This window comes from Plasmodium knowlesi, assembly GCF_000006355.2.
Source record: "Plasmodium knowlesi strain H genome assembly, chromosome: 11".
Taxonomy (NCBI): Eukaryota; Apicomplexa; class Aconoidasida; order Haemosporida; family Plasmodiidae; genus Plasmodium; species Plasmodium knowlesi.
Window position 1 is genome coordinate 1,072,990 of NC_011912.2, and position 17,074 is coordinate 1,090,063.

A 17,074-nucleotide genomic window follows, 5' to 3' on the forward strand; every position below is an offset into this window, starting at 1 on the left:
AAGGTGAAACAGGAAAGGAGCACATGAATGCATCTACATGGGCATTTACACATTCGCGCTTTCTACATTTGTCCCACCTGTGCACGGGGGGAGGATTCGTCCTCTTTGATAAGGGGGTTCCCCGTGCACTTCATTTGTTTTACCCTTTATCCGACCCTTGTTTAGTGTTATTAATTTCGCGTTTGTGTTATTAATTTTGATCTTGTTTGTCTATTTAATAATACTTCACATTTTTGCGTGCGGGGCGAGCTCGCCCAGGAAGAGACGGAACTGCGGAACGGCGGAAAAATATACTCGCGTGCGCTTATATGTGAATGTAAGTACGCAAACTTCCCGACCACCATACTTACACACATTAAAAATTTTGCATTTTGAAAAAAAAAAAAAAGAAAAAAAAGCAACATACGGTTATACATACGGTTATACATATGGTTATGTATATGCCTGTACGTATGGTTGTACATATGGTACCATTCTTGTACGCACTGTATTCGTCCTGGTACCACACCTTTTCCGCTTCCTCCCATCAAATGTTCCTGTGAACCGTTGCCTTTTGCGTTGGGGATTCACTCACGGTTACCTCCATGTAGTTAACACTGCGTGCCTTTAAAAATGGCAAGCCTAATTCCTCTATTATTTTGTTTAAAATATAGAGCCCTATTTCTTCTGTGGAGGAATGCTTGATAGGAATTTGCACACAGTCTCTTTTGGGAAAGGAATATTCGGATTTATCTTCACATATAATTTTGAAATTATCCTCCAACATTTGTATGTTTAGAACATCACTATACATTGGCAGAATGAAATGATGATCCAACTGTTTGCAAACCCTTTTAAGTTTTTCTTTCAAAATGGAGAAGTCGATTACATATCCATCTTGTTGTATATATCCCCTTAGTTTTAAGGACACATTATAATTATGACCATGCAATGTTTCTCTGAATCCTTTAAACGCAATAAAGTGTGCGCAGTTGAACGAAAAATGGGGAGACTCCACTACCAGTTCTGCTATCTGATCACTGGGGTTAACTTGATGGGGGTTCATGATGATCATACTTCATTAATCCATGTGTTTTCTCTGTTTATTTTCTGAGGAGTAGTAACCTTTTCTGTTCAACAAGCCTTATTTAGCAGGCGGAATTAACTAGCCCGGATTGGCAAGCGTGATTGCCTTTGAATCATTACAGAAATTGGCTAATCTTCGCCACAAGTGAAAAATGTAGAAAGGACGTTGATAATTCTTTGCGGTGGCGTAAACAATTCATCGTTATGGCAATTATTCCCTCAGCAGAAACTCATTTTATGTATACTAAAATATAAATATATATATATATATATATATATATATATATATATATATATATATATATACGATGTTGACTTGGAATACTTCTCTTTAACCGAAATGCCCCTTTACATTCGTCAAAGCAATTCTGCTCAGGAAAATGAAACATGCTTGTAGTCTCATTTGCTTGCAGTATAAAAAAAAAAAAAAAAAAAAAAAAAACTGAAAAACTTAAAAACTTAAAAACTTAAAAAATGTGTTCAAATAACACGATGAATTATGTCAGTTAAAAAGATTCGCAAAATGATGTGCATCATTTTAACCCCGTTTGGAGTTGTTCAAAAAAAACTGGTGTAATGCACGAAAATACAAAGTAGCACAAATGGGGAGAAACAAATGAGGAAATATACATATTTCGAGAAAAAAATTGTGCAATGCATCTGCTTATATCCCTTTGAACTGTGGTCAAAAACATTCACATATATACAACATTGCAATGCAGATGTATCTGCGCACCCGCGCATAACGTCCCACAACGTTGTGGTAAGCTAAACGCGTACATATGTACGAGTATTCACATAGGAGAAAAGAATAACATAAAAAATGGAACAGTGTGTAATAAAAGGATTAAACAAATTAGAGGAGGGGGGGGAAGGGAAAGAAAAAAAATCCACTCAGTACCAGTAAACAACGGAAAGATGACAAACGAATTGAACTGCACACTCGGCGATGTACAGAATTTAATTGCAAAAAATATTACACGTAAAAATTACACTTAACAAAAAAACAAAAAGGAAAAATAGGGGAAAAAGGAAATTCGTACATATGCGAATCCTGGGCAGACGCAGTCCAATGGTCCCTTTTTTAAATAGCCCTGTTCTGGAGCACTTTGTACTTCTTCGATGATTTTAAGGCAGGGTCACGGAGTAGCTGGACGCCGTGTAGGTAATACTGCTTATCCTTTATGGTAAGGATAAATACGGTTTTGTTTTTCAGCACTATTAAGACCTTATTCTTGGGGGTTACTATTTTGAATGCCTGCGGGGTTGAATATGCATATGTGTGTGCTCTGCATAAATCTACATATATGCATGTGGGAAGGGGGTAAACAACTCAGTGAAACAATATAATTAAAGAATAACGAAAAGAAGTTATCGAAGGGTAATTTCCCCCCCCTTCCTTCCTTTTCTTCTTCTCCTTAACATATTACTGTTAAGCTCATTTTGCATCATTACATTTTGCGTTTCCAGGATTATTATCCCTTTGATCCCAATATATGATGCACAACGAGATTTATGTATTTCAATTTCTGCTCCATTCAATTCCATGTCATTAATTGTGTCCTGGGGTAATTCTTCTGTGTTTGTCAAACTGAGCAATTCGTCCACGTAAATATTCCACATGTAGTTTAGCTTCTTTGCATGATCATATGATGTTGTATTCTCCGTTGTAACTTTATAATTTGTGTATTCATTTGATGAGAGGCCCACTTTGTTTTGCTTCTGTTTAGGGTTTCTATTTCTACCTGTATTGTCTGCATAGGTATTTTTTAAGCTGTTTTTGAGAAATATTTTACTGTGCTGATTTGCGTAGTTCCTCTGAAGGAGGGAAGGGAGCAAAAGGGAATGTTGTAAACATTGGGAATGGACATATTAACATACGGTTATACATGCATGCCTTCCACCGCGTTTATCATTTTTTTTTTTTTTTACCCTCACCATTTCGCCATGATCGACATATATGGATCTTCCCGGATATCTCTTCAAAAATGGATGACCTTGATCTTTTGATAGATCACTGGTACAGTTTCTTTTACTGTTGTTCAGTTGGATGTTGCTAGAATTGCGCTTCATACTCGGGTATGACACATCTTGGTTTGCATTTGACTTTGTATTAACATGGGACAGGTTCTGAGAATTATTACGACTTGATGCGGATAGCACATTTTTCTTTGCCTTCTCATTCTGCTGAGGGAGCTGCTTAGAATGGTTATTACTTGCGTCATTTCCACTTAGCCAATTTATGTTTTTAGGAAGCAAAGTATAATTAGCATTACTGTTGTCGTTTGTCTTCCTCCTTTTGGAATTTCCCCTTGATGTGTCTTCTTCCATGGCTCACACCCAGCTAACTATTATTCTTTTTTTAATGGAAGTTATATGTGCTAACCAGTTAGACATATGTTATGAATTTTTACTTTTCCGTTACAGGAAATGTCTCGATTAGGGGGAAATTTCAACTACCATATTTTTTCTCCCTATGTCTTGTTCGACTGTTGTGTAATGTAACTTGTGTGGAACTTTCACAAACACGTTTATTGTTTCTTTTTTCTTGTTCGTCCTTCTCAAACACTTTTCTTTTTTTTTTTTTTGCTAACATCAGAGAGGGGAGTCATCAAAATGAGTCGTAAAAAAAATTGGAATTACATTAATCTATTTTTTTTTTTTTTTTTTTTTTTTTTTTATCTCTCTGCTTTGCAATATAAAGGCATATGTGAAAACCCTTAAAAGTGGTACAAACGAAATGAGTAATCACCAAGTGGTGTAGTTAACATCGAAGAAGTTATTAATAAGAATCCAGATGATACGTAAAAAGGGTAAGCAAAAAGAATGGGGATTATTTTAAAGATGTAAGGTATGTCTTACATGTAACTACTGAACTAGTGAGGGCAAATATATACACAAAACTATTTTTTAGAAATATTCACACGTCGGTAGTGGTCATATAAACCAACGGAGATGTAAATGCATGTGCTCGTGTATATATATACATATGGCGACACACAAGATAATACCTACGCGGGGAAAGGCATAACGCGTAGTTGTGCTACCAGACTTAGTTACTCATTTTGAGGATTCCCTATGGAGGTATGTCACGGGTGTCATACGGTATTACCCTTACACCGGTGTGTACAAATGGGTTACACTCGTTACCACATTTTATTGCTCAATCCGGGTAAAAATGATCGCATTGGTATGTGCACATTTTACATTTAACAACGATAACCCATGCTTTTCATTATCATGTCACCAACACAAATGCACGGTTTATAACACATGCGTGTGAGTCAATAGGATGGTCAACAAACAGCTACGTGCCACATATCAGTGTTGAGAATACACCTACAAAGATACGTACAGCGAGTCATATATCGTCCCTGTGTATGTGCTTCTTTTGCATTTTAAAATGTACACGTATTTTATTTATTTATTTTTTTTATTCCAAAAAGAGCGCAGGAAAAAAAATGTTTACATATGCCTGTGTTGTATACCATAGGGCATACAAAACAAAAATTAAAATTGTGAAAAGTTGCGAACAGTTACCTAGCAGAATGAACACAAGTGGGAAAATTAAAAACAACGGATGTTAAAAGGAAAAAAAAAAAAAAAAAAAAAAAAAAAAAACTCCGATGTGGATGAAGGGATTACTTGGAACATTTCCCTTAAGTGTAACAATCATAATGCAATTGTCGTTTATGCCATTTCTCCTATGTTCTTAAAGTAACATGAGCATAGATTGGAAGGCTGTTCCCCTGTGGGTAGGGCCAAAACAAATCCATTAAATGTAATATTATTAACCGGAGGTGATGAAAAATAGAGGCCAACTGTTAAGTGTACATGTGATGAACGTATATATATATATATATGTATACATATATGACCATTCATCCCTTGAAGTCGCTTTTTTTTTTTTTTTTTTTTTTTTTGTGCCAGCTTAAATTATCCTTACGCAGGGTGTGACATGTGGCTTATGTAAGAGCGGCATATATAAATGGCGCTTTCCGAGGCAATATAATTTATTTGATTTTTACTTGCTTCCCGTTCACCTTCTGTTCCCCGCTTATTGCAATTTGCTTTTTCTTCATTTTCTGATAAAAAAAAAAAAATAATAAAAATATTGCCCCTGCGAGAATTAATACTTCACGCGCCGGGCGGCATGGTGTTTTTTAGCTCATGGCCAAATGAGGTATGTACATATATATTATATAATACGTTGTACTTCAAAACTACGCCCATGGGGCTCTGTGCTGAGGTTAATATAAGCATATAAGAAAGCTATACATGCGCTACATACATATATGTACATAAATCTTTGAACGTACAGATTAAATTTTTTTTTTTCAATTTGCTCATTCGATATTTAAAATTTAATTGTTTGTAAAATTCCCCATTTTGTAATTTTTTTTCATGTAAATTTTTATCCTTCATGCAGTTTAAAGGGGAAAAAAATAAAGAAAAAAAAAAAAAAAAAAAAAGGATGTTGAGAGGGGGGGGGATTGTTTATCCACTAATAATATGCCTGCTTACTTAGGTAAGTGCATGTAGCCTGTGTAAACCTACGTATGAGTAAATCCCCCCTTGCACATGTGAAGGGGTTATGCGTGTAGAACCTAATCGTAACAATCAAGCACGCAAGTAACCCAAGTAACGCACGTATGCAAGTAAGCACATGTGCATATATTGCTAACCTTTTAACGGGTTAAAGAAATAAAAAAAAAAAAAAAAAAAAAAAAAAGTATCTCCCGTCAAACATAATGAATAATCTAGAAAGCAATGGAAACATCAACAAAATGGATTCAGGACAATTGAACGTTATTGATATAGATCAAAATATTTTCCTTAACAAAAACTCTTTCCCTGTAAACGAATTCTACAGCCAAAATGATAATAAGACGGGCACAAATGGAAACATAAAAGATGTAAGTACATATAAAGAAATGTACGAAGAAAGTATTAACAACCCAGAGCTATTTTGGGGAAGCATAGCCAAAAATAGTGTAAGGTGGTTTAAATTATTCACCAAAGTATATAGTGGGAATTTTAAAAAAGGGAACACTAGCTGGTTCGTTAATGGCAAAATTAATGCATGTGATAATTGTGTAGATAGATGGGCCGAAAAACATCCAATGAAGACTGCAATAATATGGGAAAAAGATACACCAAATGATTTTAAAAAAATAACTTATCAAAAATTGCTAGAAAAGACATGTAAAATTGCCAATTTATTAAAAATGCATGGAGTAAAAAAGCAAGATGTGGTTACCATTTATTTACCAATGATTCCAGAAATTGTGTATAGCATGCTAGCATGTGCTAGAATAGGTGCAATTCACAATGTGGTCTTTGCGGGATATTCTGCAGGGAGTTTGTGTGATCGCATATTGGACTCCAAATCTAGTATATTAATTACGAGCGATTTTGGCATGAGGGGAGGGAAATTAACCAAACTCAAGCAAATTGCAGATGCAGCTATGGATATGTGTGGCGACGCCATCAAAGTTTGCATCGTCTTTAAAAACAAAACGAAGATAGGTGACACCAATAGAGCATACCTGGATAGCACATCGCAATGTAAGTTACAGGACTCAACCTCCGTCAATTTGAAAGGTGCTGAAAACTTTTTGGCACAGGATGCTACTCGCTTGATAAATAGCAATCAAAATGAAATGAACCAAAATGAATACGAACAAATGAACCACAACAGATGTGACAGTGTAATGCATAACTCCAATTGTGATACTAGTGGAGTTACGGGCAGTGCCTCCGTTTATGCGTGTCCGCTGAGGGAGGGCCATTGCGCCAATCACGATGATCAAGGCAATCACGATAATCACAATAATTACGATGCTCGGGATAGTTGTGATAATCATGATAATTTTCCCCATGGTGGCCACTCCCTCTGTAATGGGATGCAAACCAACAATCAATGCAACGTCCTCCACGAGGACAATACCAACAGAAATGATACTAAAGCGAAAGGGATACACACCCTCCACAAAAAAATCTGCAAAAATAGCAGTCTAACGAAGAAGAACCCCACTTCAGATAAAACAGAACATAATAAGGAAATTGCCAATGGAGAGAACAAATGCAGTCGAGAGGAAGAGGCAACCAAGAACATGGCAGACAGGAACAGTCACCCATTCGGGAAAGAGTCATGTGATTATATGAACTCAGTGACCTGTAAATCGATGATGGAAGCAACAAAGGAGAGCATAACATTTGAAGGGAAAGGATACCCAAGTAATGATTGCAGGAAGAGCAATTTTGACGAGAATATATGCACGTTAAAAGAAGGTCGAGATGTGGATGGTTCCGCGTTAATGAAAAACATGAGAGCTTACTGTCCAATAGAATATGTCGACAGTGAAGATTTCCTATGTTTATTGTACACCTCCGGCTCGACTGGAAAACCTAAAGGTGTAGCGCATACAACCGCAGGGTATTTGCTATATGCGTATACAACCTGTAAGTATATATTTGATGTAAATCCAGATGATATCTTTGGATGCGTTGCAGACATTGGGTGGGTAACTGGCCATACGTATGTTTTATATGGTCCCTTACTGAACGGAATAACAACCACCTTGTTTTCTTCCATTCCCACTTACCCAGATTGTGGTAGATATTGGAGTTTAATAGAAACGCATAAAATCACACAATTCTACACAGCACCTACAGCACTTAGAGCCTTAATGAAACATGGAAATTCATATATTGATAAATATGATTTGTCGTCATGTCGAATTTTAGGGAGTGTAGGTGAACCAATAAATCCAGAGACATGGAGATGGTATTACAATATTGTCGGGAAAAAAAAATGTGCAATTGTGGATACCTACTGGCAAACAGAAACGGGAGGAATTGTCATTGCACCCATACCAAATTTATTTAAAATGAAGCCTGGGTGTGCTACTCTTCCATTTTTTGGTGTCGAATTAGAAATCTTAGATTCTAAAACATTAGAACCTTTGAAGGGTCCTAATGTTTGTGGCTTGTTATGTATCAAGAGTCCATGGCCAGGCATGCTCAGGACAGTGTATGGAAATCACAGCAGGTTAGTAAAAACATATTTTTCTTCTTGCCCCAATTATTATTTTACTGGAGATGGTGCATATAGAGATGAAGATGGATACTACTGGATATCTGGGAGAATTGATGATACTTTAAATGTCTCTGGTCATCGTTTAGGAGCTGCCGAAATTGAGCATGCCTTGGTCCAACATTCTTGCATCGCGGAGGCGGCTGTTGTTTCCTTCCGTCATGTTGTCAAGGGGGAAGGTATTTTATGCTTCGTTGTTAAAAAGGTGTGTGTCTCTAAAAAATGGGGAGAAGTGGAGGGAGCAGAAACGAGAGGAACACTTGATCAATGCGTTGATCGGAATGGAAACACAGAAAGTGTGAATGCCCATTTAACATCGACTTCCAATTTGGAGAAAATGGACACCATGCATGTGAATTACCCAGATGAAAAAATTATAGAAGAATTAAAATTGTACGTTAGACGAGCCATAGGTCCTATCGCCACCCCGGATCTTATTTGTATAGTTCCTGATTTGCCTAAAACCAGAAGTGGAAAAATTATTAGGAGAATACTAAGATGTATAGCAAACGGGATAAACGATTTTGGAGACATGACCACCGTTGCGAATTATGAAGTTATTGACATTATTGTAAACAAGTTTAAGGATTCCAAGTCCAAGTTCCAGTCAAAGATGTAACACAATATGGTACACATAGCGCCTGAAGTATTTTTGGGTATGATTTTTTTTTTTTTTTTTTTTTTTTTTTTTCTCATCTTGAGAAAAAGCTCTCGTCACGTTGTTCTCTCTGTGTACATATATACACGGAACATTCGGAACAGCTCAAAAAGGTTGTAACCCGCATACAGGCTGTTATGGACTGCCTTGTAGTTGCACCTGTTCAAGGGCGTATTTACGAGATTGAGTAAAGTCCCGGACGGATACATCTACGTGGTATAGTATAGTACAGTACCATTGCTTAATTTGTTTGCTCTCGCTCGATTAGCGGTGCGTCCTTATGCTTGTATGTATGCGTGTATGGCAAACCATGCACATCCTCCGTGAGCAGTGTTCCTTCGCGGGGGGTTACCAATTTGTCGCTACGCTAAGAGATATTGTAACATCACCAAGGAGGTAGCAAAACAGATGGGTTATAATCATACTGCTCCTTTTTCGCAATGATTTTTTCCCTATCCTTTTAAAGTGCTGCACTCATGATCTGATTATCTTTTTTTTTTTTTTTTTTTTTTTTTTTTTTTTTTTTAACAAATTTCATATTTGTCCATTTTCTGGAAACTAAAATGTGAGTAGATTGATTCTACGTCTTTTTTATTTTCCTTTTCGAGGTTTCATATGTATTATAATTGTACCATATTGTGTGAAATATGCTTTGTCTCACTTAAGCGGCCTTTTAAAAAAAAAAAATGGAGTTCGCTTGGCCATATTTATGTGTGCGAAATGGAGTTAAACAAGCAAGCGGACTTTTCTGCCCTGCCTATGTATGCACGCCGAATGTGTCACTTTCAGAAATGTGGTGTTACCACTGACATGTTAGTAGCAACACAAACCCTATTTAAATTTAATGCGTGAACTGAACGGATTCAGCAAATGTGTGAGAGCTCCTAATAAGATGCTTTAACAGACTTGGGCGTGGAATTGCTCACCATAGGGACATACACACGTAAGTATACACGTAAGTACACACGATCAGAAGCCTATCATATGAATTGCCAACGCGGTTGCCATGGGTGCGCCTAAAAGCAACAAACAAAGCAAACAAGCAGTGGAACAACACCCATGGAATAAAAAATTTACCCTTTCAAATGTTGAAGTACATTCCACCATTAAGCAATGTTCCAATTATCATTCCAGCGCAAATGATATATGATACAGGCCAAATTTAAAATATCGCCTTTTTTACTTTTTTTTTCGGAAAATTGTCCATTTTAGAATGGGTCAATTGTCTTATGAGACTTACAATGGGTCACACACGTTTACCGCATATACACCATTTTGTTGTTTCTTTATTTTTAATCTTATCCGTGTGGGCATTTTTAAAGAGCGCCTTTCTTTTGCGGCGGGAACTTTTTCCGGAGTAAAATTTCCTCGGTACCCAAATCCACAGGAACGGTTCACCCTCCTCTTCCCTATCTCGCCACTCATTTTTATCCTAATTTAAAATAAGCATCTAATATTAAACTATACAATATCATATGTTTTAAATAAATACTAAGACATTAAAAAAAGAAGAAGAAAAAAAAAAAAGGTTTAATTAAAATATGGTTTATTTAAAAATCACATATATGTACACAAACATAAGCACGCATATATACAAACATGTATGCATATAACCTTTGGAAATAATTTCCACATAAAACATATATATATTCCCTTTTTAAAAAATTGCCGCCACTATATTATGGCTACTTGGCACAGGTAACTTCTTATCATTTAAACGCTTCTTTTACACGTAAAATTGTGTCAGTACATGTAACGATAAAAAAAAAAAAAAAAAAAAAAAAAAATGTGTAAATGTGTATATGCACGGAAGTATATAAATGGATGTATGACCATAAATATTCGCACACAAATAAATAAAAGTAAAAGTGCACAGAAACATGTATACAGGAAGGAGTAGTCATAAAAAGGGGGGAATGCAATTTTTACAAAATTGGTTCATAAGTGAAACGTAGGTGGGCGCATGCGTGTATTTTGGGGGTATACAGGTACGCTCAGCCAGGAAGACATGCATCCGCATATAGAGGTGCACATATACAGGTGCAACAGTGATAATCCTCCGGAAGGCCCAAGGGTGCGCACATATGCATAACACTGACATGGAGGGAGAAGTTACAAGGATGTTGCGTGTGTCACCCATGGGAGAGTTCATTGGAAGGCACGGGTATTTACACACATGCAATGTTACATATGCGTTTATTTACGTGCACAATTGCCACCCGCAGGAGGTTCACATTTTCTCTGTACTCAGTGTAGCATATGACACCACTTCTATACCATACAGATTTAGAAGCACACATGAAAATAGAATGTACTAGTAGGTATACATTCTTAGGCTTATCTGGTGAAATAGATAGGTTTTTCAAACGAGTTAAAAATAGAAGCGCAAATATGTGTGTATGAAGTTCTGCGTGGGCAGATATGTGTGCACAGATATACTGTACACAAATGAAGGGGGCCGGTTGCTGCACTTGTAAAGCGCACCACAGGAAGGATACGGCGGGGGTAGGGGCAACAACCATGCACATATATGCGCAATAATGTATACATATGCACAACCATGTATACATATCTGCACGTGTGCACGCGGGAAGCTATAAATTAAAGCGCGTGCTCAAATCGCTCAACATTTCGTTGGGGATTGGGGATGACAAAGAGTCGCCGGTGGAGCTGTAAATTCCCTTCCACTGGGTGGGGTACTTCTGCTTCATGGTGGCTAAGAACTGGTGAAAAAAATTGTTCATATTTTGACATACGTACTTGTATTTAAGTATGATATATACAATGTCCTGTAAGTTCTCGGCAGCGATATCTAGATTTAAGTAGAGTGTTTCCAAAATAGCTTTGAGTGAATTAATTTTTTCGTTTTCCTGTGTTCCATGTGACATAATTTTTAACCATGTTTTTAAAAACTGAGGGAAGTAGAAAATGATCTTCTTGGGATATATGGAGGAGAGTCTCCCTAAAGTGATACATATATTTTGTAGCAAACAGCCATGATATTTTGAATTTTGGCAGATGTAAATAAGTTGCTTAATTATTTCATCCACGTATACCTCCATGTATTGAGGGTTGATGTGTATGCTAATTTCTCCAATGGCCCAGCTAGCATTATTCGACACAGGGGTGGAGGGGTGTGCAATGTGCGCAATAAGAAAGGGGATAATGTCATTCAAGTAGGGTATTAAATATTGGGCGCAAAATCGGGAAATATCTCCTATGAGGGCAAAATTTGATTGTAGTATGCCAAAATTTAAAAAATTTTTTGCCAATTCTGTGAGTTCGTCATTTTCTCCTTCCCTCGGAATTACTATTCTTCCATTTTTAACGACCGACGATGATGAAGATGAAATGGGATTTCCTCCTTCCGGGGAAAAGACCATCTTGTTGAAGCCCTGGTTCATTATTAGCTTGTTATTTAGTATGCCATCAAATTTGATATTATCAAATTTCAGGCAATATTTATGCACAAGCGGGATAAAATTAAATTCATTTTCGCTTATAATGTTCATAATATTGGAATTAATAACACTTAGAATTCTCGACAACAAATCAAAGCTGCATTCAATTAGGTCCTTTTTCTTGGAGGGGGAAATAGAGTCGATATCTTTCAGCGTGGTAAAGTAATCATCATTACTAATTTTGTAGTAAGCAAGTAACTCACTTGCCGTCATGGATATATTATTCCTATTAACCATATATGTATTTGTATTGCCTGCTTTTTTACTGTAATAATATTTTATCTCCTCTTCTAAATCTATGTATAGTAGAACCAGAAATTTGATACAAGTTCTTATGACATTTTTTGCATATTTTAAAAAATCTTTTCCATAAGCACTAGTAATGCAGGACATACACTCCATTAGGGCTATAATATATGGGCTATTTATACGTATGGTGTTCCATTTGGATAATATGGAATTTACAATTTCGTGGGCCAAGTCGTTATTTTCTTTAACAATATTCACACTGTCAATCAATGTCCCTACGACATCGAAGAGGATGAAATAATTCTTCGCTTGATATATTTGAAATGCCTGTTGAATCGTGTGCACAATTTCATGCAGATAGTTGTTAAGTAAATCTAGCGCATCTTCTTCTAAATTAGCAAAGGAGGAGCAAGCCGCTTCCTGTACCCTCTTGTTTGTATCCAGAATCCTTTTTAAGAGGTTTAACAAAACGGGTTCGAACCATTTGTCGCAATTATCTGGATGACATATCCATGAAGAAAATCTAGTTACGCACCAACAGGAGATACTCCTCGCAAGAGGCTTTTCATCGTTTAACAATTTTATCAAATATTCTAACACTTTGGGAATAAAAGGGGAAAGACTATACATGCAACCTTTGGCTATCGCACCTAGGGTTAGTACTGCACTTTCCCTTATGTTCCATTTGTCACTCATTAGTTTCTCTTCTATATGTGGTAAGATGAACTCTAATATTTCGTCATTGTACACATTGGACAAATAATCTAAACATAATGCGGCTCCTTTCCTTACGGTCCAATCATTTCCCCAAGTTCTCGCTGTCATTTCGTCATTCTTTTCATCCTCATCATCGGTATAGTCATCCATATGATTGTCATTATTTCCTTCATCCCCTGCTTGCCCCATTCCTGTGTCGTTTCTTCCAATACTATTTAAATTGTTACTTTTCATATTTTCATTGTGGGAATTATTACTTCCCATATGTGTATGATTGTCATTGTTGTTGTTCATTTTATTTATTTTCATTTCTTCCTGCACTTGCTGTGTGTTCATGTCATTATTTTTACTACTATTGTTGTACATCTCAGGAGAAATATCTTGAATCAAGTCTGGCACATTAGCATTATCATTTTGGAAATGGGATTCATCCATGGTTAAATAATCCCACTTGGTATATACCGTGTTGTCTACCAATATTTTACACAAGTAAGGTAAATAATTTTTTAATATTTTCAATCCTTCATTTCGTAACTCGTTTATATTCTTATATACATTTTCGTCTATGTAATTATTTTCTACTTTGTTTATGTCATTTGTCCTGCTGTTGTTATTGTAATTGGAGTAGGCAATATAGCTTCTATCCTTAATGAACACGGGCCAGAATTCTAGCGCCTCTAATTGAACCTTCCTATCACACGAATTTGTGGCGTTCACCATAAATTGTATGACAGCGTCCAGGTTGTTAAATATGGAGGAATATCTTGTGTCCGTAATGACAGTCATGCAGGTTACTACTATTTTTAGAATTTGCGTATCCTCCTCTGAGGCTAGAAATCCTAGGCATTCCCATAACTGCGGGAAATAATCATTGAACACTCCATTGGTTGTGAAGCATGATGCTGTTATAAACAAATCTAAACATTCCGCGGCATATTTTTTTTTTATGCTTTTTTCTTGTGGGGCACAATATGCAAATAATTTTTGTAACAATTGTGTTTTACAAAATTGGAAGAAAAAAGAATCCGCACTTTTTCTATTCATTAATTCATCCTCAATTATTATTATTATCGCACGGAAGGCTCCATCCACTACATCATTATTCCCTCTTTCAATCAGTAGCAATAAGTTGTATAATGCTTCTGGCCATTTATCTATCCCTTCGTATTTTGTCAATATGGTGGTTATTACAGAACCTGCAGTGTTCCTTATTTCCTTTACTTCATCTTCTACTAGCTTGAAAATTTCATTTTTTATTATTTTTAAAATTTCGTTATTTAAAAATTTATTCTTTGAATTTATATAATTTTTTAATAATAACCCTGCTACTTGTCTCACATCATTTTTCTCCTGTTTGTTCAAGAAGATGTGCAATTGGTAGAGAGCTGCATCGGTTACATTTTCGTTTAGATCTTTCAAAACTTTCGTCACCTCAATTTGGACACTGTTGTTCGAGCTGTTGCATGAGGACTCCAACGCTTGTATTATCGTTTTGTATATCTTCTCGTTTGGCTTCCATTCCATGTACGAATTGTTATTATCGAAGCAGTTGTTATGCATTTTCTTGCATTCACATGTACGTTAGTTTTCGAGAGGGAGTTGTAGCAGGGCGAATTGCGGGGTAAATGATAATTTATTCACGACCTTGTACGTATATGCTTTTACATATATTTACGCACGATTTTATATATGCGCACGCAGATCCACTCATATGCGCATGGTATGTACACACCTATATACGTACTTTTACACGTAAGCGCATATTTCTTTTTTTAACAAATGTTGTCATAACACAGAGCTGATGTATGAAACGGGGCAAGGTAGGCACGCAAAAATGTAATGACATAAAAACGCAATGACGAAAAACTGATAAATTTTCACAATATTAAAAAAAAAAAAAAAAAAAAAAAAAAGAACATGCATATGTACATAGGCAAACCACACTCATACACGTGAGAAAATTAATTAAATTAAATTAACAATCTAATTACAGGTCTGTATATATATATATATGTAAGTGCACACATGTGGGTATACACATATAGAAATATATTCATGTAGTCACACGCATGTATGTTTCCAGGCATGAATTGGGGAATAACATAAATGCGTACACATATATATCCCAATAAATGGATGGAAGTGCTTTTAATTTATGTTTTGGAGCAAACATACGCAAGGGGGGGGGGAGTACAAATTTCAAAATTAAATCTAAAGAAATATGAAATGCAATGGGCACAGGGGGGAAATCGAAAAATGGAAAACGAAAAATGAATGATACAAATGGAGGGCACAAAACAGGGGAAGAAATATATGGGGCACAAAACAGGGGAAGAAATATATGAGGCACAAAACAGAGTGTATAAAATGCAAGTCGCAGAATATACGCCGCAGAATATACGGCGCAAAATATACGGCGCTGAATGTAATAAGCATAGCACAGAGCAAGCCGAGGCGCTTGTCACATGCATTTACGTACGGAATGCATTTCTTACGCTTCGCATGGAACATGCGCTTGTGTGGGGGGGAGATACACGACACGCAAACATACGTAGCGCATACTCGCATAGGCACATGTACGTTCGCTTGCTCGTCACTCGCTTGGGGATAGGCGTGTGGCCAACATAAAAGGAATGGCACATGAACTACTTCGTTGCCGCGCGGGGGAAAGCCAAGCGTAAAAAACTATTACACGTATATGGGCTACGCATATAAAATGTTACATATAAAAATATCTGTAACACGTACATGTACATATTACTGTTGTGTACAAATAAAAATTCCTCCATATAATTTCTATAAAATTATGAAAATTTTAATTAAAACTTGGAATTGTGAAGAAAAAAAAAATATATATATATATTTAAATTAAAAAAAAAAAAAAAAAAAAAAAAATTAAGAAACACACGCACAATTGCAGGGGGGGGCGGATATAATTAAATGTATATGTAGCAAATATAATATTTGCATATACATATAATTATGTAAATTAATTTACAATAATGGAAGAGAGAGGAGGCGATTCCAATATTATATGGATGAAAAGTTAACACTAAAATGTGAAAATTGTATAAATTATATGTATAGCGGGGAAGAAAGTATATAACGTATATTAGGCATATATGCAAGTGTTATTATAATGTCATTAATATATTTTTATAGCCCCGCGTGCGCACTTATCACATGAAGTATAAGTGTACATGTAAGAAAGGAGGAGTTTACGCCATACATCATTCACATTATTCATACGACGCATATGCCATGGATGCCATTATCATAAGTGCATATGTGCGCGTGTTGTATGCAGGTAGGGAAGTTGCTATTCCCTGACTTGGCCTCAAACAGAAGGGGTGAAAGTTCTGCCTTGTTATTTCCCCAGCGTTTGTGTATTGGTATGCATATTCTGTACGAAGTATTATATAACTACGCATATATACTATATACATACATATATATATATATATATATATATATTATATGCGTACTGTGGTACATTTAAAGGGGGCCAAAAAAAAAAAAAAAAAGTAAGGCCTGACACGTTTCCCTAAATTGAAAACATTTGCTATAAAATAAAACAAAATTTACCCGTTTTATTTGCTGCCTAGGGAAAAACATTCACACAATTTTAATTCATTTAATTTTCTGAATGGTACAATCGGCACGCTGAGTACGTAATAACATACATACTACTTTATACGTTTGGGATATTTTCCGTAGGTTGAACTGGCATATGGGAAAAATGTTAAAATGGCGAAATGTGCTTTAGTAGGCAAGATTTGTAAACTATTTTTAATTTGTTTAATTCATTTCCGCTTTTCTAATTTT

The 17,074-nt window shown here is 36.0% G+C and overlaps 4 protein-coding genes across 4 annotated transcripts; 1 reads left to right on the forward strand and 3 right to left on the reverse strand.

The window, feature by feature from the left end:
- Window positions 1–526: 526 nt before the first annotated feature.
- Window positions 527–1,045, reverse strand: PKNH_1121800 (6-pyruvoyltetrahydropterin synthase, putative; the record flags this gene model as incomplete). Its single annotated transcript, XM_002261359.1, has 1 exon — window positions 527–1,045. The coding sequence occupies one exon, from the start codon at window positions 1,043–1,045 to the stop codon at window positions 527–529; it is 519 nt and encodes a 172-aa protein (XP_002261395.1).
- Window positions 1,046–2,149: 1,104 nt separating this feature from the next.
- Window positions 2,150–3,396, reverse strand: PKNH_1121900 (ribonuclease P protein subunit p29, putative; the record flags this gene model as incomplete). The annotated part of the gene is made up of 3 exons (XM_039114135.1): window positions 2,150–2,323; window positions 2,521–2,883; window positions 3,004–3,396. The coding sequence occupies 3 exons, from the start codon at window positions 3,394–3,396 to the stop codon at window positions 2,150–2,152; spliced, it is 930 nt and encodes a 309-aa protein (XP_038969755.1).
- A 2,420-nt stretch (window positions 3,397–5,816) lies between these two features.
- On the forward strand, window positions 5,817–8,783 carry PKNH_1122000 (acetyl-CoA synthetase, putative; the record flags this gene model as incomplete). The annotated part of the gene is made up of 1 exon (XM_002261361.2): window positions 5,817–8,783. The coding sequence occupies one exon, from the start codon at window positions 5,817–5,819 to the stop codon at window positions 8,781–8,783; it is 2,967 nt and encodes a 988-aa protein (XP_002261397.2).
- A 2,633-nt stretch (window positions 8,784–11,416) lies between these two features.
- On the reverse strand, window positions 11,417–14,809 carry PKNH_1122100 (transportin, putative; the record flags this gene model as incomplete). The annotated part of the gene is made up of 1 exon (XM_002261362.1): window positions 11,417–14,809. One exon carries the CDS (start codon window positions 14,807–14,809, stop codon window positions 11,417–11,419), a length of 3,393 nt encoding a protein of 1,130 aa, XP_002261398.1.
- Between the last annotated feature and the right edge of the window lie 2,265 nt (window positions 14,810–17,074).